We start from the raw sequence: 22,085 nt of genomic DNA, 5'->3' as shown, positions 1-22,085 counted from the left end.
TTGAGAATTGGTTCTCCAGGTCTACTATGAGACTTCCAGGGATCAAACTTGGGTTGTTACATGTGGCTTCGAGCATCTTTATGACAAAAGTCCTCTCTATGACCCAGTTTTTTTTTGTTGTTGTTTTTTTCTGGTTTGTTTTGTTCTTTTTGTTTTTGTTTGTGAGGCAGGATATCTTAAAATAGCCCAAGCTAGCATCAAACTCACTATACTGTCTGAACAGGCTTCAGACTTCAAACTTGTGATCCTCATGCCTCAGTCTCTTAAGTGGGGTTTGAGAGAGAGAGAGAGAGAGAGAGAGGGAGAGAGGGAGAGAGGGAGAGAGGGAGTGAGGGAGAGAGGGAGAGAGGGAGAGAGGGAGAGAGGGAGAGAGGGAGATGTGAGGTGTAAAGGAAGGGGGCAAAATCTGGGAAGAGTTATGGAGGGGAAAACAATACGAACAGACAGAATCTGTTTTATGAAAAAAAATGGAAAAGAAGAATGGGCTGGCTTCCTGGGGCCTGGAAGAAATGGCTAACATTAATCTTGCAAAAGAGCAATGAATTACAAAATATTGATAATACAACTGTTCTGCCAAACTTGATTTCAAAAGTAGGATCACTTGTATTGTCTGAGTCCTGAACTTTCCTGTTTGTTTGTTTGTTTGTTTGTTTTAGCATTACTTACTTACAGGAGTAGATAATGTGAGGGTTAAGAAAGATCAAGGAAGAGCAGCCAGGCTCTTTCAAAAACTGACGCATTTGAGGGACTGCTGAAATTTTAATATGCCTTGAACATGGAGCAAATATGCCCATGAGTGCCCTGATTATTAACCAAGCTGGAACTCAAGAAGGGTGTTTGACTAATTCTGTTTAACATGACAGTGGGAGTGGGAGGGGCTTGTATTGAGTGAATCCTTTAGAAATGCACCAGAGTATTTTATCACACTTTATCATCACTTGAATCCCTCTTCAACCACAATACCACCACTATCACCCCACCAACCCACCCACCATTGCTACCACCACCACCTTACCACCCACCACCCCAGACTGCCTGTCAATGGGGGTGGCCTTGGCCTTTGCCCCGCCTCACTGTTGACATCCATCCCTTAAGAACCCCTCCCTTCCTACTATGTCAAGCCCACAGCTTATTGAGAATGTTTGTGGCATGAAAGCCAACATTGTCACATAGCTATTGTGGGATAATCTCCAGGTCCTTGGCATATCCCCTAGTCAATAGCTGCTATTTCCCTGGAATGGTCCTTGAGCAATCCCTCAGATATTCGGAAAGCTCCATCTTGATGGTTCTACAGCTACCACAGAGCCTTTCTTTCTTTCTTTCTTTCTTTCTTTCTTTCTTTCTTTCTTTCTTTCTTCCTTCCTTCCTTCCTTTCTTCCTTCCTTCCTTCCTTCCTTTAAGTACACTGTAGCTGTCTTTAAACACATCAGGGGGTGGGGCATCAGATCCCATTACAGATGGTCGTGAGCCACCATGTGGTTGCTGGGAGTTGAACTCGGGACCTCTGGAAGAGCAGTCTGTGCTCTTAATCGTTGAGCCATCTCTTCAGCCTCACAGAGTCATACTTAATGGCCTTCCTCACAATCATGATGGCATCAAACAGGGACCTCTCTGGCTCCTCTGTAAACTGCTCAGCACCCCCATGGAGAATGATGGTATGTGTCTTAGCCTTCGGGCAGCCAATGAAGAAACTACCTCTTGCCTCCAGTTTGGGTCTCTTCAAACACCTGGCAGTGACCTAGCACATCTGGAATCAGATCATTCACACAGGTCTGCACTGAGCCTCCACAAGCCATTATTATCCTCTTCAGATTCCCCTCAGGTTCATGGCCAGCCCAGAACACGTCCCTGTTAGCAAAGTAGTGGATGGCCACATCCGCAATAGGGAATTTAGATTAGATAACTTTGGCTCCAGACTATGACTAACTTGTCATAAAAAATGTTGCGCTCAGCACCAAGAATCACCTGGTAATCTTCCACCGCGTGAGGATTCTAATTCAGCATTATCCTTCTCTGCTTCTAGTTTGAGCTCAACATTTAAGAGGGCAATCGTGGGGTTCTTATACTTCTTGGGCTTCATTTCAAACCCAGCCTAAGAGAAAGTGTTCTTGAATGCGACACCAGGCACCAGCGGAGACTCCTCTAGGGCTCCGCCCTGCACCTTCTTGGTGCCAATCATTTTAGGCTGCAGCAGCTCCTCAAGCATCATCACAGTATCAACCGCCATCTTGGTGAAGAAGGCCTTCTGCTGAGTGATCCGCTTAGGGCTCAGGGATGTCACTGCAGACTTCTCTAGTATCTTCCTCTGTTCTACTTTGTTTTGCTTCTTTACAGTCCGAGCTATTTCTTTGGTTTTGCTAACAGCCAGCTGGGTGGCTGTTCAGAAAGCCCGGATGATAATCTGAGGGTGTAAACCTCCAGATAGGACTTTACTTGCTTCAGAAACTCTGCAGCCAGCAGGGTCCCCGAGGTGTTGCTCTCACCAACCTCGGCATCTTGGGATGCAGTAATGTCTTTGCGGCAGGTGAACACCATCGAGGAGTTTGAGAATTGTGGCTCAATCATTAGAATGTGCTTTGTCTCGGCCATCCACAATAAGTAGCCATGAGGACCCAGGGTGGCTCTTACAGCCTCAGCAATCATTTGGCAAGCGTTGACAAGGTAGGAGCTGAGGAATGCCTTGGGAGCTCTCAGTCCCCTCTTTCAACGGGATAACTGGTGTGGGTACCATCTTGGAAGTAACATTCCGGCACCTATAACTCATCTTTTTCTGCCTCGGGGCCACCCACTCCAAGTATTCTCTTTGGCCTGGAGATGTAGAAAAAAGGAAGCACGTTGTATACTTTGCAATGTCTTGATTTTCACCATTTCTGCACGGCGTATGGCAGGGAACCTCCTAACAATCACCCAACCTTGGAAATCAGCCTTGGCCCATCCGTGCCTAAGGCAGAAAGCCATCAGATAGCAAGCAAAGCAAGCTTGCTAACAGAGACGGAACCCTCAGATATACTATCTTATCAGGTTATATGTGTGTCTTCATTTTGAGTCAGAGCATAGAAGAGCTATTGGCAAAGCTCATCTGCACCTTGAGAGGCAGGTGCACGCATGTACCTAATCGTTTTTTCCTTCTTTTGCTTTGGAAGTGCTGGTGACTAAACCCAGGACTCTGTGTATGTCACCCATCAGGTCACCACCTGACCTGAATTCTTTGTCTTTTTATTTTATTTTTTTAAGGAACAATATGATTTTCTGCTTCTAGAAAAGCAAGTGTGTCAGAATCAGTAATATGGAGGCTAAAGAGATGAATCAGTGGGTATCATTTTTCTCTTTCAAAAAATACAAAGTGGAGAAAGATTGAGAAAGACACCGGATGTCAACCCTTTGGTCTTTATATATACATGTGCATACGGGGTACAAACTTGGACCCAGTAAATCCTAACTTCTCATTTGACCAAACTGCCTATAGAAAAAAAAAAATGAGGGTAGGACCACAACTCCCAGAAGGCATTACTCCCTGGTTTTCCTGTTGCTCAATGACCAGGGGGTGGGGTTTGAGCCTTCTCTCTGTTCTATTGGCTAGATTTCCTATTAGGGCGGAGAAAGCGAGCATTTCTCTCCAATCCAGGTACCGAATAAAAGGCTTGTGAAGAGGTTAGCCAATTATAACGCGTCTCTGTTCCCTGCTTCCTCCACCATAAACTTCCGTGGCGGGAAAACTTGGGAAGTTTTCGCGCCAGGGCGGAGTCACGCTTTTTTTCCGGCACTGTTTGGTGGCCGGCGATTTAGGGGCAGCGGCATGGCGGGCACAGTAGTGTTGGACGACGTAGAGCTGAGGGAAGCGCAAAGAGACTACTTGGACTTCCTGGATGACGAGGTGAAGTTCGGGTTGCGAGCCCGGTGCTGGGATTCCCGCGGGTGACAACATGGCTGATGGCATCCCCGCGGGTGGCCGAGCACAGTTGATGAGGTCCCCGCGGGTGACCGAGCACGGTCCTGGGGTCCCCGAGGGTTACGGGGCATGGCTGATGGGGTCCCGCGGAGGGCTCAGGCCGCTGATGCTTCTTTCTCTGCAACTTCCTGTTAAACTTTTTTTTTCTTCTTCAGATATACCTCAAGATTTTAAAAGCTACATTACTTTCATGCTAATTATACGTATTAGTTTCATTATGAGACTTTATAAACATGTAATATGTTTCGGTCATATTTTTTTCTTTCTCGTTACTCGCCTACTTTTCATGTTTTGTGTGTGTGTGTGTGTGTGTGTGTGTGTGTTTTAATGAGTCAATGGGTTTTCTCTTGGTTTGTTTGCGGTGGTGTAGATGGCACCCAGGCCTTGTGTTTGCCATCTTCCCCTGAGCAGAATATTTTTCCTGAAACCTCTCTTACATCAGGATATGTTATACATATTGGTTTCATTATGAAACTTCATAAACGCATAATATATTTGGCCATTTTCACTTCTCCTTGCCTCCTTTCATTTTCTTTCTTTTGCATATTTTCATGAGTTGCTAGAATTTTCTCCAAAGCCATTTAATTTATCTATAAATTCATGTGATCAACACCCCCTCCCCCCATCCCCAAACTTGCCCGGAGACTGGTCAGGTGTAAAAAAAGAAAAAAAAAGAGATGGTCAAGTCCATCTTAACCCTTACTTGCAAGGGCTAATGTAACTGGCTCAGAGCCCTCAGTTTTAATGACAGACTGGATGGAAGTGGGGGCAGGACTAACAGTTTAGGCAGCTTTCTTTTTGTGAATCAAAACTGTTTTGTTTGCAGGTAAAGTGGGGCTTAAGTGTAACCCAAAACTAAATGCTATATGACGTTGAGGATTGTTAAGCATATAGGAGAACTGTTGATCATGATACCATGTGATAGGGGATGCAGGGCAGGAGGAAAGTGTAGTCTGCAGCATCTACTCCCTGGACACTATTTGTGTTAAGTTAGTATCCAGTGTCATTTTTGTCGGTGTAGTTTTTAAGTAGCTCCCAGGTCCCTGCTTAGGACTTTTGAATATCTTTATGTTGACTCCCACCTCCACCCCCATGATCAGTAATCTATAAATTGAGTGCTCAATGGCCCCTTATGCTCTGTTAAGAAAGACAGCAGGTGTGCTTTCCTTGTCCAGAAAGGCCTAGCCCTCACCACCACTATAAGGGAAGCCTGCTTTATAATGTAGGAAAAAGCATCTTGCAGCTGAAAGAAGTATGCTGCACCAGGGGACAAGATAAAGAACACAGAAATGAGCGCCCTGCTCTTAAGTACCCCCAAGTTCTTGATCTGCTGCAGACCCCACTTCTGTGTTTACCTGCATTCTGACTAACACTTAAGTCTATGGCCACTTTCTAATAGTACCTGGATCCCTAGCTGCCTGCCCCTTAGGTTTAGGACTGGCTTACTCTCACTTGAAGACCCCTCTCTCTACCTGTGTTGAACCTGTCTGCTTGCTTGTTCTTTTGCTTGTTGCTCTTGAAGCAGTCTTACTTGTGGTGATCCTCCTGCCTCAGATGCTTGGGTGCTGGCATTGTTGCTCCATGCTCCACCTGAATTCTAAACAACTTATCCTCTTTGTATCTCCTTCCAGGCAGCTTTGGAGAGCCAAGCTTGCTATCGTCAATAAAACTAAGAACCTGTAGAAAGGGGACCCTGGGTGTCCTAGGTGACATTGACTTATGATTCTTAGAGTGTCCTAATAGATTGTAGGTGAGATCTGAGGCCAGTGGATGAAAGCGAGAGACTGAATAACAGACTTGATTCTTCTGGGCTCCAGAGGGTTTGTTTGGAGGGTTGCTTCTGGTATGAAACACTTTTAAGTTGTGAAGCTGTTTTGATATGTCTTAATTTAATATGCTAAATCACTTGATTTGATAATAATGTTTTATTCCTGCTTCACAGGAAGACCAAGGAATTTACCAGAACAAAGTTCGGGAGCTGATCAGTGACAACCAGTATCGGCTGATTGTCAATGTGAATGACTTGCGCAGGAAAAATGAAAAGAGGGCTAACCGGTGAGCCATGACAGGGTTTCCAGGGGCTCTGCTGCATGTGAGGGAGAAAGATTGCTTCTGAGTGAGTTTAGGTTGGAACAAGCTTCCCTGGGAAAGACCTAGGTTTCACGGACTTGACACAGGCTGTCCTCTCCTAGAGAGGAGGCGGTGGGCAGTTTGCTCTCAAGTGGTCCGTCTTCCAGTGTTGGCACTATACATCAATTTTTTTTGTATATCTTTGAACGTTAACCTCAGTTCTGATATATTTTACCAAGTCTTACCACAGTGGCAGGGCAAAGTAGACATGGATTTTCATTCACTAATCATAATGATCCAAGGCTGTTCCTTGTTTCGAGGGTCAGTTTCCTGCGTTCAGTCTAATGATTCCTTTTCTTGACCACATGCAGCCTCCTGAACAATGCTTTTGAGGAGCTGGTCGCCTTCCAGAGGGCCCTGAAGGATTTTGTGGCCTCCATTGACGCGACCTATGCCAAGCAATACGAGGAGTTCTACATAGGCTTGGAGGGCAGCTTTGGCTCAAAGCACGTCTCTCCCCGGACTCTCACTTCCTGCTTCCTCAGCTGTGTGGTCTGTGTGGAAGGCATCGTTACTAAATGTGAGTGGATCAGCGAAGGCACTGGGGCCCTAAGAAAATGGTAGGGTGGATTGAGGAGGTCTGGGAACCAGCAGAGCTGTGGTGGGCGTGGGGAGCTTGTAGTTTTAGAGAAGTGAAACATTGAAATTAAATAGTGAAATGTAAAGCGTCTCAGGGTCCACCACACTTAGGGGACTGGGAGTGACCAGTGGTGGTATCGGAATAGTGGATTCCCAAAGCTGGGAGAGTCCTGCTCTTCCGTTCTTAAACTGCAGCCCCAAACTGTCCCTTCAGTGACATCAGTGGTACCCTGTGTACAGATGTAACGAAGAATGCTTACGAGTGTTGATAAAACAGACTAACCTGACTGGAAGAGTATGTTATTTAAAGGCCTTGCGGGAATTTAGGTCCCTCCTTTGTCAGTGTGTCGTTGGGTGACTTTGTACACACCTTTGCATCCCTAGGCTCTCTGGTTCGCCCCAAGGTCGTTCGTAGTGTTCACTACTGTCCTGCTACTAAGAAGACCATAGAGCGACGCTACTCTGACCTCACCACCCTGGTGGCTTTCCCATCCAGTTCTGTGTATCCCACAAAGGTGAGGGCATGAATCCGTTGGGCGTCATGGGGGCAATCAAGAGTGACTTTAAGTTCAAGTAGTTATAGAGTGTCTGGAATCTTTAGTCTGAAAGTTCTAAAAGTAGGCGTGAGAGGTAAGGATTAGTTCAGGAAAAAAGATTGGTTCAAAATAAAGTTTAATATAGAAGTCGTACTTTTTTATGATTATAGTTAGAGGTTGGGGAGTGGCTTGGTGGGTAAAAGTACTTGTTCTGGAAGCATAAGGACCTGGGTTTGAATCTTCAGCACCCAAGAGTAAGGGTGGGCAGACTCCATGTGCCTTATAACCCTAGCTGTCTTTGGAGAGGAGAGAGTGAGCCCAAAAGCTTACTGGCCAGCGGGCCAGCCCAGCTGCAGTGAAGAGGAAATCTGTTGTTAGGCTCTGACCTCCACTTGCATGAGCGTGTGCACCTACACATGTGTGTGCACTACACAACATAAAGTTTAGAAAGGTTGGAATATAGAAAGTCCCAAGGAAGATATAACCTCATTGGATGGCACACTTTTTTCGAGTTGCGATCATAGTAATGTAATGTGCTTTCTAAAAGTAAGGTGGAGGATGCTTCTGTTACGTGATGCTGTGGTATATAATCTTTGCAGATGTTTCAGTGGATATGGGGGAAAGACAGTAAAAGGCTTCATGGTGTTCGGGTGGGAAAAATTAGAGATAACTTCCTTAAGTGAGAGAAGAGGTCGTTACAGATTACTCAGTATCTGTACTTGTTTAGTCAAAGGATCTCTTTCTCATGAAATTGTCCTTGACTGTGAAGAAGATACTCATAATTACATGTGATAGTAGTTCCTGGGACATAGTGAGCACCCAGTAAGCACACAGTGATTTTTGTGGTTTTAGGAAATTCACACATATGATAGAACCACATGTTACATTTATAATGGGATATATATTCATATATATATATATATATATATATATATATATATATATATATATATGAAAACACTTAAGTGTATAATTCAAGTTTTTGCAAGCAGAATATACTCATATAACCTACATCTAAAGTGGTAAACAAACTTACCAGTCAGCGCTTAGAGATTCCTACCAAAGGCCATGCTATCCTAATGTCTGTTTTTGGAGAAAGGGTCTCTATATAGCCTGGGCTGTTCTGGAGCTTACTGGAGACCAGGCTGGCCTTGAACTCACAGGGAGCCACCTGACTGTCTTCCAAGTGTTGGGATCAAAGGCCAGTGACACCATGCCTGGCAGTCCTCATGTCTTAACAGTAGGGATTGCTTTTGCCAAGTGGCTTGTATCCTTTCTAAAGCTATAACCCTTGAGTATAGTTTATCATGTAGTGACCTCCAATTGTAAAATATTTTTCATTGCTACTTCATAACTGCAGTTTGCTATTATGAAACAATGTAAATCAGTGGTCCTAGGTAACCCCTAAGGGGTCATGACTCACAGGTTGAGAAGTGCAGCTTTCAGCTGTTTTCCTATGTACATGCTCTTGTGTTGAGCAGTTTTTGTGTAACACTGTATACCCACAGGTGTGTGTCTTAAGTGTTCATTTGTGTGATGCCGATATCACATTATTTGCCTATTCTGTTGATAGATTTGGACATTCTTTAAATTTTGCCTGCTAGGAATGGTGCTGCTGTGAGTAGTTTGTAGCTATGGGTACATGTTTCTATTGGGTATTTCCTAGATTAGAAAAACTGTATCAGGGCTAGGCAAGGTGAAAAAGTCTTTAATCCCAGCACTCAGGAAGCAGAGGCAGGTAGATTTTAGAGTTAGTTCCAGGACAGCCAGGGATACACAGGGAAACCCTGTCTCAAGAGGGGGAAAAAAAAAAAAAAAAAAAAAAAAAAAAGAAGAGGAAAGGAAAAGAAAACCTGTATCAGATTATAATCACAGATTTGGCATCAATGTGGGGATTCAGGCCTTTAATTTAGGTGTTAGCACAGCCATTGTCCCCTCAGTGAAAACTGACCCTCCCATTGGTTGATTTACTAATTGAAGAATCAGGGTAGGGAGGCTGGAGGAGATGCATATACACATTTATTGTGCTTTGAGATAGTAAAATTTCCAGATTGCTAAAAGGTGTTTTTCATGTTGGATGAATACTACATTTTGAAGACAAGACTAAAATGACTTTTTTTGTTTGTTTGTTTGTTTGTTTGTTTTTTGGCAGGATGAGGAGAACAACCCCCTGGAGACAGAGTATGGCCTGTCTGTCTACAAGGACCACCAGACCATCACCATCCAGGAGATGCCGGAGAAGGCCCCGGCTGGTCAGCTTCCTCGCTCTGTGGATGTCATTCTAGATGATGATCTGGTGGATAAAGTGAAACCTGGTGACAGAATACAGGTGGTGGGGACCTACCGCTGCCTTCCAGGGAAGAAGGGCGGCTATACCTCGGGGACCTTCAGGTAAGGTCTGCTGTATGGTGTCCTAGCCTAGGATTCCCACCTTCCCACATAGATTTGTCAGGCACTCCGTCCTCACTGTGGCTCATGGACAGACAGCTCAGCTGAGTGTTGCGGTTGTCTGGTTTAGTGTCATAGACCAAGAACATTTAGCGCTGCTGGAGGTTCACCTGGCTCCCCTTCCACGGTTGCAGGACCGTCCTGATTGCCTGTAACGTGAAACAGATGAGCAAGGATGTTCAGCCTGCATTCTCTGCAGACGATATCGCCAAGATCAAGAAGTTCAGCAAAACTCGTTCCAAGGTCAGTTGAGTGGGTTTGATTTGAGAGTGTTACTTCCTGCGTGTGGCCATTTTTGTGCTAGATCTGGGGGAAGTTATTTTCTTCCTTTTATTTTTCCCCCTGAAGTATTTGTTGCTAGCTTCCAAGTTTGTTTCAACTGGCAAGTTAAGGGTATTCTTGCCATTTTATTGGTGGGACTTGTGTCTTCTGGGCTGCAGTTGAACCCAATGCAGTTAAGAATATAGGAGTTAGAATATTGGTGTCCCATTAAGCCTTATTTATAACTAACTGGTTTAGTTCTGTTGAGACGGTCGCTTGTAGCCAAGGCTGTCCTCGATCTCCTGATCCTCCTGCATGTACTACCATGTGTTCTTTTTAAATTGGATTTGCTTTTCACTATTTATGTGTGTGCGTGTACCCGAATGTGGAGGTCAGGATAGCTCATAGAAGTTGATTATTTCACACCTTATGGACCCTAGAGATTGAACTCGGGTGGTCCAGTGGGCCACAAGTACCGGATGGTTGCTTTATAAAGACAAGCTGTCCACATTTAGAATCAAGCAAGATAGTATACCCATGTATGATAAAAGTTACCACCAGACCACAAGATTAATAATCCCAGTTTGTGTGTATGTATGTTTGCACTGGGAATGTGCCTGTTGTGTTGGAGATTGAACACAGGAGCCTTGCCTTGTATGTTTTAGCTAAATTCTGTACCCCTGAAATATATCCCCAGCCTGGTGTACTTTGGTATGTTTGTTCTTTTAGTTTGAGAAGTTTGTTACAGATGCATAGGTGGGAGAGAACCATGCTGTGTGAGTTAGGCATGGTAAAGAGACAGCCACACGGTGGAGAGGGAGGACTGAGAAAGTGAGAAAATGGAGTATCAGAAAGAAGTGTACTTAGCTTCTGGCTTGAAAGAGACAGAAGAAAAGGGAAAGTTCTGACTTAGAAAGCTATGCAGCCCCAACAACCACATGATAGCCTAAGAGACTTCACTCCCTTGTCCCCCACCATTATTTTTGAGACAGAATCTAACTGTATAGCCCACACTGTTCTGGGATCTTCCTAGTTGGCACAAACTGGCTTTAAATCACAATCCCCCTGCCTCAGATACCAAGTGCTGGATTGCAGGTATATATATGCTCCCGAAGATGAACCGTTACAAGTTTTGTTTCATGCTGTAGGTTACCTCTTTACCTGCCCTGCTACTCGTCTTGTGGGCTTGTCTTGGAGCAAAGCTTTTGGTTTTAGAACCCAAGTTTATCTTTTCTATGGGCTCTAGGAAGCCCCCAGGAGGGTGTCACAACGCTTTTCACTTTTAGTTCTTCCCTCCTCCAGGATGTGTTTGAGCAGCTGGCTCGATCGTTAGCCCCTAGCATCCACGGGCATGACTATGTCAAGAAGGCAATCCTCTGCTTGCTCCTGGGAGGCGTGGAACGGGAACTTGAAAATGGCAGTCACATCCGTGGGGACATCAATATTCTTCTAATAGGTATGGTGCTGGGGGAGGGAGGGAGTGTGTGTGTCAGACCTTGAGGAAGGGGTTTGTAAGAGTGTGTATATAAAATTGTACCTCTGTATCTGGTTATATTTTAACCCCATCAAAGTACAAAAGGCAAAAATGATTTTTTTTTTTAAATCATCCCTGAAATTCTGATTTATTTGACTTAGACTGTATTCTGCAAGTGGGCAAAGGGAAAGAAAGAAGTAACAGTTAACATCGAGTTCTCGTTGGAAGCAGAACTTGCTGGCTTACGTGGGCATTTCCTAGAGAATCACCACCCCATTGTCCCGTAGGTGACCCATCAGTTGCCAAGTCCCAACTCCTGCGGTACGTGCTTTGCACCGCGCCCAGGGCCATTCCCACCACGGGGCGGGGCTCGTCTGGAGTGGGTCTCACAGCGGCTGTCACTACAGACCAGGAAACAGGTAAGGGCACGAAGCTCTTGTCAGAGGGCCCAGCATGAGTTTGAGCAGATTAGATTCTTCAGGCTCGTAGGCACTAACTTGTGTTTGGGATATTTGAAAGATAGATGTGTTATGACTGAATGCTCTGGAGAACTGGGTAAACTGTGATTTAGATGATGGTAAAGGGGAAACAGCAACTTAGGAGAAAGGGGGAAATGAAATGGGGGGAAAGTTTGGAAGAGCAGAAAAGGAGCTCTAGCTGGCCATCACTTGAGGATGTGAGAGGCTCCTGTGATGTGAAGTCTCTTACGCTGTCCTCATGCTCTAAGAAAGCCACCAGGATCCTTCTCTGTCCCCTGACCTACATGGTGACACGTACATTCACCTCTTCCTAGGGGAGCGCCGCCTGGAAGCTGGTGCCATGGTCCTGGCTGACCGCGGAGTGGTTTGCATCGATGAGTTTGACAAGATGTCTGACATGGACCGCACGGCCATCCACGAGGTGATGGAACAGGGTCGAGTGACCATCGCAAAGGCTGGCATCCACGCCCGGCTCAATGCCCGCTGTAGTGTGTTGGCAGCTGCCAACCCGGTCTATGGCAGGGTGAGTGGAATTGGCCCATGACCGCTGTTCTTGGGTCAGTTTGGTTTTGCTTAATGGCTGGACTGAGGTTTATTATGGAGAATAGTAGGTCCTTGAACCACAGCAGGTATTCTTCATAGTTCCTAGATAATAAAATAAGTCATGTGTGGATGTGTGTGAGTGTGTATGCAAGTACTTTCTGTGTGTGTGTGCGTGTGTTGGGTGGGGTGAGGGGCCAGAAGTCAGTGTTGGTGTCCTTCTGTCATTCTCCATGTTACTTTTTGAGACAGGGTCTGTGACTGAAGCTGGAGTTTGCTTTTTTGGCTGCCATCTAGCTTAAGACTTGATGTTCTGACCACGAGTCTGTTTCTGTAACTAGGCTGTTATGCTTCTCTGGTCCTTGGAGACTTTGTATGTGCAGAAAAAGCACTGTGGTTCATCATGTGATCTCAGCCCTGAGCCTTGGTCTTCCAGGCACTGTTGGTGTTGGGAGTCATGCAGCATAGCACGCATCATGAGGACACTCGTGTTCAGAACAAGGCTTTATTGACATTGCATGATGCAGCAGTTAAGGAGATGTAGTTTTTGTGTTTGGGGGCGGGCGGGGAGGTTCATTACTCTGGCTGTCCTAGAACTCACTATGCAGATCAGGCTGGCCTTGAACTTAGAGATCTGCCTACCTTTGCCTTCCAAGTGCTTGGATTAAAGGCATTCTGGTGTGTGCTTATTTTTAAATATCTTATTTGACATATTCCTATCCATTCGTCTTTGGATAGACATGTAAACCAGTTCCATATCTTGGCTGTAGTGAGCCATGTTCTAATAAACATGGAGTAGGCAAGTGTTTCTGGTATGCTGCTGTGGGTGGCACTGTGATGGCTTCTCGATAAACACCGGAAAGCAGACTATCATGAGTTTACCTTTTTCAACAGTTCTCCAGTGTTTCCTTGTATGAACTTACACGGTGATACTAGTGAACCGAACAGTTATCGTTTCCCTTCTGTTAGGACCGAGCTGCAATACTTACTCCTTTGCATGTATGTCACACTTCCAGGATCTATAGATTAACACTACCAATGTGTACATTTAAACTTTTTTTGTTCCCTTTGAGAATGATTGATTTTGTGCTGAGTGTGGTGGCAGCATGCTTTTAATCCCAGCACTGGAGAGGCAGAGGCAGGCAGGTTTCTGTGCATTAAAGGCCAGCCTTCTCTAGCAAGTTCCAGGATGGCCAGCTCAGTCAGAGACCTTCTGTGAAAACAGAACATTTATTTTTACGTGCATGTATGTGAGTGCAGCATACATGTGAAGGTCAGAGACAACTTAGGAGAGGTCATTTCTCTTCTGTATTGATCAGCCCAGTGATCCTGAGGACCTCATATCTGCCACTGACCTACATCCTAGTCCAGATTTTCAGCTTGCTTGTTGTATTTTGTGTGGTCCAGCCTAACATTCTCACCCCAGGATTGATTTGGCCTTGATGCCTGTCCTTCCTACTGATGCTCCTTCTACTTGTTCTCCAGTATGATCAGTATAAGACACCCATGGAGAACATCGGGCTGCAGGATTCATTGCTGTCTCGATTTGACCTGCTCTTCATCATGCTGGATCAGATGGATCCTGAGCAGGACCGGGAGATCTCAGACCACGTCCTTAGGATGCACCAGTACAGGGCCCCAGGGGAGCAGGACGGTGACGGTGAGTACAGCCAACAGCAGGAGTGGCTGGTGGAGGGGGTCCTAATGGGGGCTGCCGTCATTGGCTGAGCCCCGAGGCTGTGACTATTCTGTATCTGGGTTAATGTTGGGGGTACCCTCATCTTCCTGTCCTCCCTTTTCTTCACTGCTCACTGGAGGTTGAGTGTCTGCCCTTTCGGGGCTTTGCTTTATTTCTTAGCTTCTTTTGGGCAGTTCTAAGCTTTACATTGGTGAAATCTGTGTGTCTCTTTCCTCCTGACTTCCTGCTCTGTAACTCTTGGTCCTCATCTCTTTCTGTGCTGGAAAAGGCAGTTTGTCTTGGCTTAAACTCCTTAATGTCCTTTGTCTCAACTCCTTTTACCAGCTCTGCCACTGGGTAGTTCAGTGGACATCCTGGCCACAGACGATCCCGACTTCGCCCAGGATGACCAGCAAGATACCCGGATTTATGACAAGCATGACAACCTGCTACATGGGACCAAGAAGAAAAGGTGAGCCTCTTCTCACTTCTTTCTGGAGAGTCCTGAGATTTTGTTCCAGGACATTGTCTTCTCTGGGTCTCCAGGTGAAGCGCTTGACCTGGCCAGTTGCCTTGTCTCTGGTTGACTCAGCTCTGGCTCAGATCTTTCCTAAAATAGATCGTTTCGACAGCCAGGCATGGCTGAGGCAGGAAGATTATGAATCTGAAGCTAGCCTGGACTACAGATAACCTGTCTCAGTTTTATTTATTTTATTTTGTTTTGTTTTATATCCTGACAAGTGCTAGTGGGATGTGATCTGTCCTTATTGTCATGTGGTCCTTGGTGGAGACTTCTGGTGACGATTAGTTGATGGCAGGCAGAGAGGCTTTGAGGGTGAATTTGAGTAGAGGAGATTTGTTTGGCTGCTGTAACATGATACGTAGACTGTTGTGCCTCTGTTTGGCCATATTATAGAAAGAAGTATCATTGCACTGAATTTGAATTGACTCCTTTGAACCTGTGTCCCCGTATATGAAATAGGGCAGGTACCAGGTATGGTGGGACATACCTTTAATCCCAGCACTCCGGAAGTAGAGCCTGGCGGATTTGTGAGAGTTTTAGGCCAACCTGCTCTACACAATGAGTTCCAGGCCAGCCAGTGATAGATAGAGAGACTCTGTTTTCAAAAATGAGATCAGGGGCCTGAAGAGATGGCACAGCAGTTAAGAGCAGTTCCAGAGGACCTGAGTTCAGTTCCCAGCGTCCATAGAGTTGCAGATCATAATAGTCTGTAACTGCAGCCTGGTCTACAGAGTGAGTTCCAGGACAGGCAAGAGCTACACAAAGAAACCCTGTATTGAAAAAATAAGTCAGTACCAGAACTTCTTCCCTAGACTTCATGACTCAGGGATAGCACTCAAGGCTAAATAGAGAATACCAGAATTGCTTTGTGTGTTCCCGTCTCCAAGAGGTAACAGCATTGCCCCATGTGGGTTAGGAAAATGGCGTTCATTCTCTTGGATCTAGGGAGAAGATGGTGAGCGCAGCTTTCATGAGGAAGTACATCCATGTGGCCAAAATTATAAAGCCCACCCTGACACAGGAGTCAGCAGCCTACATTGCAGAAGAATATTCACGCCTGCGCAGCCAGGACAGCATGAGCTCAGACACTGCCCGGGTGAGTACTTGGGGGTTGTGGCCCCCAGGGTCCCTTAGTTAGAGCACACTGCTCTCTGGTAACCTGGGGAGTTTTAACTGGACCGTCCTTCCTGGTCTGAAGCATTTTCTACAGAAAGACATTTACTTATCACTTTTCTGAAAGAACATAGTAAGAATGTCAGACAGAGTAAGAATGTCCCCCAGTGAACCGACCTTGACCTTGACCTTCTGGGACCTGACCTTGTCTCTTCACATGTTCCAATAGAGCTGAGGGTTCAGAATGGAGAGGAGGATCGGGAAGGTAGATAGAAGGGATCATACATTTACCATGCACTCAGCGTGGTGCTTGGAAGAGGATGGATGTGATGGGCTATCTGGAGAACCGATGTGAAGAGAAGCAGGTTTGCCTTTAGAAGTCCCTATTGGGTGCGAGTGTTAGTGATATTTGGGTAAAATAACTAGAAGCTGAGTGACCGTGATTGAGAGGAATTTCTAGTGACTTAATAGAGTTGAACTTCATCTTCCAGGAGCGCCCTAGGTCATGTAGAACCCAAGTTCAGAGCCCGGCTTATACGGCAGGCTTCTGGGACATCTACTGTCGCCTCATCCTTGCTCTGTCTCAGGGTGTTCTGATAGTACTTGACTTCCCCTCTGCCTATGATGGGATGTATAGAACATCAACCGATTCCATACTAAATGCTCCCTTTATCAATGTTCCTCCCTGTGCAAGAACTGTTCCAGTGCGACCTGCTCACTGGAGCAAGAACTGAGTGTGACAGGCCATTGTGAATGTGGTTGAGCCCTCGGTTATGATTGTCTGGTTCTGTTAGTGTGCCCGAAGATCTCACAAAATTCTTAGGTGATGCAGAAATCGGAGCTTGTAATGGAGTGTCTAATGCCAATGGCTTTCCACACCGTGAGTGCATACGTGCACTTGTAGATTTGCTTTTGAGTTTAAATAGGAAGTTAGAAAATCCAAAGATAGAAGTGGACTGCATGTGGCACTGAAGGTTCATATGACAGAAGACAAGAGCCGTGATAGGGTGACCCGTGTGCCTGGTCAGAGCTCTGCAGCTGGTGTGCAGCCTGGCACGCATCCTTTCACTGCTCTGACCGTCTCCTTCCCTGGGAGAATGTTGGGCGGTAGCATGGCCATTAGAACTCCTGGAGACTTAAAGTAAGCACCGTGTGACTCAGTGGGCCGAGTATCCTAACACATAATGGCACTTTAAGAAGACACAGGCCCCCTGTTTGGTTTACAGCCTCCCTGTGAGCCACTTGGTAGGAGTGTGTCAGCTTCCTCCTCGCTCTGTGAGGCAGCTACCTGCCCTCTGAGCTCTACTTTCACACCCGTAGGCTTGGGCAGATTCAGCTTCCGTTCCCATGCCTTCCTCTGTGAAGTAGGTAAGGGGAGTCACAGCTCAACTCTGATGGATTGTGGGCCTGCAGTGAGGAACCACTATCCCTGCCCTCACTTTGGCATGCTCACCTGTTCTGGGGAGTCGTGGGATGGCTACTTTCCTTTCTCACTCACCTTTCCTCTTCCTTGAATGCTCTCTGAGTTATAGTTTAGTCGTTTTTCTTATCTTTGTGGATTTAAAAATTGATTGAGTTCTTGATAGTTACATTGTATAGAATGTATTCTGATGGCCTCTCCCCTGCATCCCTTGCCCCTTCTCACTTGCCATCCCTCTCCTCTGCCCTGCCAGCGTCTTGCAGATCCATGACTTTTGGGTTTTGTTTACTTTTACCAGGATTATCTGTGTGGTTAACCATCCATTGGCACTTGTTCAGCCCCAGTGGGTGTACAGATGAAAGCTTCCCTCTGTCCCGGAGTCTGTTGGTAGCAAACAGGGTGGCACTGATTAGGGCCTCTGGAGTCCCTGCTCATCTGTGCCTTGAGCAGCCTCCGTGCAGGCCTCCCCAGCTGCCGTGTGATTGTGGAGACTTGGATCCTGTTCAGAAGATGGCCTCGCACAGCTCTTCCGCCTGTCTTGGCTCTTTTATCTTTTCTCTCTTCCAACTTGTTCCCTGCACCTGATGGTATCCGTGTCGTGTTTGGGGCTGAGCACTCAACTGCCACTTCTGAGCACCCTGTGCAGCCATGATTCTGCCTTCTCCACTGCTCACTGTGAGACTTGCGATGTGGCTTGAAGATGGCATTAGTTTAGCACTGGCTGATAGATGTACTTTAAATGGCGTCCACCTATAGAGAAGACTGATCAAAGGCTTTCTGAGCATTTCTGAAATTGCCTTCTTTTTTTTTTTTCTGTGCTGTAAGACTGAGACCCATGTTCCCGCACAGTAATTCCCTCACACTTTCTTCCTTAGACATCTCCAGTTACAGCACGAACACTGGAAACTCTGATACGACTGGCCACGGCCCATGCGAAGGCCCGTATGAGCAAGACTGTGGACCTGCAGGATGCAGAGGAAGCTGTGGAGCTGGTTCAGTACGCGTATTTCAAGAAGGTGAGCCTTTAGGGAACCCCAGAAGAGGCAGGGGAGAGTCTTAACAGCCAGAGGGGTTGGAGGAAAGTAAGAGAAGAAGGCTCTCTAAATCAGCAGCAAAGCTCCGATGGACTCAGACTAAAGCAGCCTTCACAGGGTCTGTGCGGGTCTGCACCAGGTCCTCTGCGTATACATGAGAGCTTCCAGTTTAGTGTCGTATGAGACTCCTGGGTGTGTGAGTCAGCGGGTCTCTAGTTCCCGTGCCTTCCCTTGGGCTCTTTTCTCTCCGTTGCTTTGTCCTGTCCAACTTCAATGCAATGGTGTTTTCTAATAAGAGATATGAACAGAGCAGATTGGGATGGGAAGGGTGGTGGGGAGGTTTAATAAACGTTTAAGAAAAGGGCAGGAGTAAGTGAGCCTTATGTCGAGGCTCAGCTGAAGAACTATAGACCTTGAAGGTCTGCCATGTGATCTATAAAGAAACTATTGACTCGTCCCCTTACCCATAACTGTTTGGACACTGTGTGAAAAGCTTCAAAGCATTGGTGGAAGATGACTAATTAGGCTCTCCCTGCTGCTGCTGGTCCTGGCACACAGACCAGGGAAGATACAGATAAGTTTTAGAAACATGGAAGTTGTTTCTACCCATGATGCCGAAGCAACACCAGGTTCCTTACTCAGTTTTAGCATCAGTGATGTCCCTGGCTTGGTTCTAGGTTCTGGAGAAGGAGAAGAAACGTAAGAAGCCAAGTGAGGATGAATCAGACCTGGAAGATGAAGAAGAGAAGAGCCAAGAAGACACTGAGCAGAAGCGGAAAAGGTACCGTGGGTTAATAAGTGAGACTCGAGGCTCTGTCCTGCCAGGGAGCCCGGAGGCTTGTTGGTGTCGGGTCGTTCGGGGCCTTGTAGGGGTTGCAGATGGAGGTAGTTGTGAATTCCTATAACAGAAGTGGCACCATCAGTAGGTATCCCAGTGTTCTTGAGGCTGTTTTCTCTCCTGCCTGTGCACTGGTCAGGCCATAGAAGGAACAGAGAGCATTGGGCAGCAGGGCCTGGAAAATGTCTTGTAGAAAGGGTTTGTTTCGGCCTGAGCCTAGAAGCTGTTATTCCACTGGCCATGTGCAAAGGCTTGGATGAGCAGCACTGGACCTGCAGGATGGTGTTGCACTTCGGTTGTACATTTCTCTGTGGTCCCCCAGATAGGACTCCCTACAGCTATCTCAGTTTCTTGACTGCTGTGGGTATTTCAGGAGGAAGACTTCTGCCAAGGATGGCGAGTCCTATGACCCTTACGACTTCACTGAAGCGGAGAAGGAAATGCCTCAAGGTGAGCGAGCGTTTGCTCCCGGCCCTTCCAGTTGCAGTTGTGTGCCTTTTCTCCTGGGCTCCCAGTGCCTCCTGCACGAGACCCTGGGAAACCTGCAGTGCAAGTGTTAGGAAATAAGCTTGGCCCTGCTGTTGGCTTCCTTGATTTGTGTGACCTTCTGTAAGCATCCCAGATAACGCATCGAAGGTCTCCTGCCTAACTCCATTCCCCTATCCATCGGAGATTTCCCTGTATTACTCTTCCTAGCCCCATAACCATAGGAGGCAGTGCTCACGGGCTTAGAAAGGTGGGAGGGGTATGGCTTCTCCTATATTGCTGGAAATGGCTTCACCCTGCAAACACTGTTTCCCTGAAGTGCACACCCCGAAGACCGACGATTCTCAAGAGAAAACTGATGGTTCTCAGGAGACCCAGGAATCCCAGAAAGTGGAGCTGAGTGAATCTAGGTAAGTACATCTGCTCCTGCTTGTTCCTGCTTGAGTTCCTGCTGTTGAGGGACCAGCTTCCAGGAGAGATGCCAGCCACCTCTGAGCTTAGAGCTAGAGCTCCGGGTTCTATAAGGCCCCGCCCTATGCCGAGCTCACCCAGAGTCACAGACCAGAACTGCCTGTGCCGTACTGCTTCTGTCTTTATGGAAATGTGGATTGTTACTTTTAAGTCCAGGGGAACTGGCTTGACTTACCAAGGGCAATTTTGATTTGTATCTTACTGTATATAGCCTTGGATTTTTTCAGGGGGATACATCTACTTTTTTTCTCCCTCATAAATTGTAGCCACTTGTTTAAAAAAAAAAAAAAAAAACAGATTTGCACTAGAGTTTCAGAAAACAAATTTTTCCTGATATTTATGTTTACCAGACACCAAAGAAACACAGCTAAAGCTAATTTTTAAAGATACAGAACACAATACAGCCAAACATGGACAAATGCTTGAGGAAAAAACACTAAGATCGGCTGTAATCTTACTCCAGAAACAGCCATTGAGCTTTGCTTTCTGAACTGGCTTAGACCTGCAGACTTTTCAGAGGGTGCAGTGTGTAGAATCCTTGGTCTCGAAACCTGAGTGCTCCGATTAAGTCATGTGCCCCCCTCGCCCAGTTTGAGGTGTAGATTCCTAATCAAATTTTTGAGTGGCACTGAGGTGGCTCCGTGTCACTGCTGTTCATTCACAGTGGGACGTTCTTAGGTTTGTCACATGGCATAGTCATGATGTACAGTAAGGTCCTCTGGTGAAGAGGTGTGGGCTTCTGTTAAGTCCTGTGTGTAAACTGTCACCCAGATGTTGTGCCGACCAGTTTACTGTGCTGTGTGTAGGATTAACAGTCTCTTAACAGCCTCCAGGCTTCAAAGGCTCCTCATGCCTGAATTACAGGAAGCTTTGCATGTAGTGTGGGTTAGTTTTGAAGAAGGATGCTGAGAGTATTGGAAGAAAATTTTTCTCTATCAGTCCTGTCTTACTGCTGCAGCTATGTTTACTGCCATTTTGTTTATTTAAGACAAGGTGAGGTTGGGGGCTTCCTCAGCGCTGGTATTAGACATGTGCTCCACCAGGCCTAACTCCTCCTCCACTCACGTTTTTCCTGTCTTGGGCAGGCTGAAGGCTTTTAAGGCGGCCCTCTTAGAAGTGTTCCAGGAAGCTCACGCACAGTCTGTGGGCATGATCCACCTCACAGAATCAATCAATCGGAATAAAGAAGAGCCCTTCTCCTCGGAGGAAATCCAGGCCTCCCTGAGCCGGATGCAGGATGATAACCAGGTCATGGTGTCTGAGGGCATCGTCTTCCTTATCTGAAGTTGTTCCTGCCAAGTACTGCCCCGTCCCCAGCCTTGGTCTCCAGTAACTTTCTGTGATGGAAGCAGATGGTGAGACTATCAAGATCTGATGGAAGCCTTGAGAATCTGACTTCTGCTGTGGTGCAGGAGCCGGAGGGAGGGCCAGAACTCACATACCTTCCAGTCTAAACGTGGGAAGTCTTTATGTGTTTCTGGGCACAGGTGTTTTCTGCATTGTTATTCATGTTTTTACCTTGACCCCTCACCCCCAAGCACTTTTTAGTCCAGGAAGTCTTGAGGTCTGTTGTGCCAGAGTGGCTCAGGCAGATCACGACATTGGATTGGAGAAAGCCTTCTTCGCAATTAGACTAGAATGTATTGCTGACCTAAGTATCCAAGATGCTGATACTGAGTAAATATTCTGTACATGTGAACTTCATGCTTTGCTCTTTAAAAAAAATACATTTATTTCTCTGTGTATGTGTGTGTGGGGGGTGGCGTGGCTGGGACATAGTTTTGGAAGTCAGTGGACATCTCATGGAAGTTGTCCCCTATTAACCAGACCCAAAGACTGTACAACTCAATGAGTAGCCAGGGGAAGGGAAGCTAGCATCACACGGATTTTATACTTTTCAACTCCTGTAGACATTTTTATGTACTTAGCCAAAAGGGAAAACCTGCTGACAGAATAAAATGAGGCTTTATATGCTGCATAACTCAGTTCTTTAGTTCTGAGTCCCGGATCCAGGCTTATTTCCTGCTGTACGCTTATGTACATGAGTTATTGGCTGGATTCCGCGTGTAAGGGAGAGCATGTTTATTTCTTTCTGAAGTTGTGACTTCACTTAGTATATATTCTAG

General features: G+C 46.3%; 1 protein-coding gene and 1 pseudogene across 2 annotated transcripts; one reads left to right on the top strand and one right to left on the bottom strand.

Annotated features, from left to right (window-relative positions):
- Positions 1 to 1,116: 1,116 nt before the first annotated feature.
- Positions 1,117 to 2,731, bottom strand: LOC308421178 (T-complex protein 1 subunit eta-like; annotated as a pseudogene). Its single transcript has 2 exons — positions 1,539 to 2,731; positions 1,117 to 1,288 (listed from the first exon to the last, which is right to left on the bottom strand). The product of its transcript is annotated as a T-complex protein 1 subunit eta-like (transcript).
- A 1,022-nt stretch (positions 2,732 to 3,753) lies between these two features.
- On the top strand, positions 3,754 to 21,537 carry MCM3 (minichromosome maintenance complex component 3). The gene is made up of 17 exons (XM_080916867.1): positions 3,754 to 3,874; positions 5,892 to 6,004; positions 6,391 to 6,599; positions 7,043 to 7,173; positions 9,347 to 9,585; positions 9,777 to 9,885; positions 11,206 to 11,359; positions 11,665 to 11,796; positions 12,171 to 12,379; positions 13,882 to 14,056; positions 14,420 to 14,546; positions 15,543 to 15,693; positions 18,006 to 18,146; positions 18,842 to 18,945; positions 19,376 to 19,452; positions 19,808 to 19,898; positions 21,045 to 21,537. The coding sequence occupies exons 1-17, from the start codon at positions 3,797 to 3,799 to the stop codon at positions 21,241 to 21,243; spliced, it is 2,439 nt and encodes an 812-aa protein (XP_080772993.1). The 5' UTR covers positions 3,754 to 3,796; the 3' UTR covers positions 21,244 to 21,537.
- Positions 21,538 to 22,085: the final 548 nt, after the last annotated feature.

This window comes from Micromys minutus (assembly GCF_963924665.1).
Source record: "Micromys minutus genome assembly, chromosome: 5".
Taxonomy (NCBI): Eukaryota; Metazoa; Chordata; class Mammalia; order Rodentia; family Muridae; genus Micromys; species Micromys minutus.
Note: the sequence above shows the minus strand (reverse complement) of the source record. Positions and strands in the feature narration are given on the sequence as shown.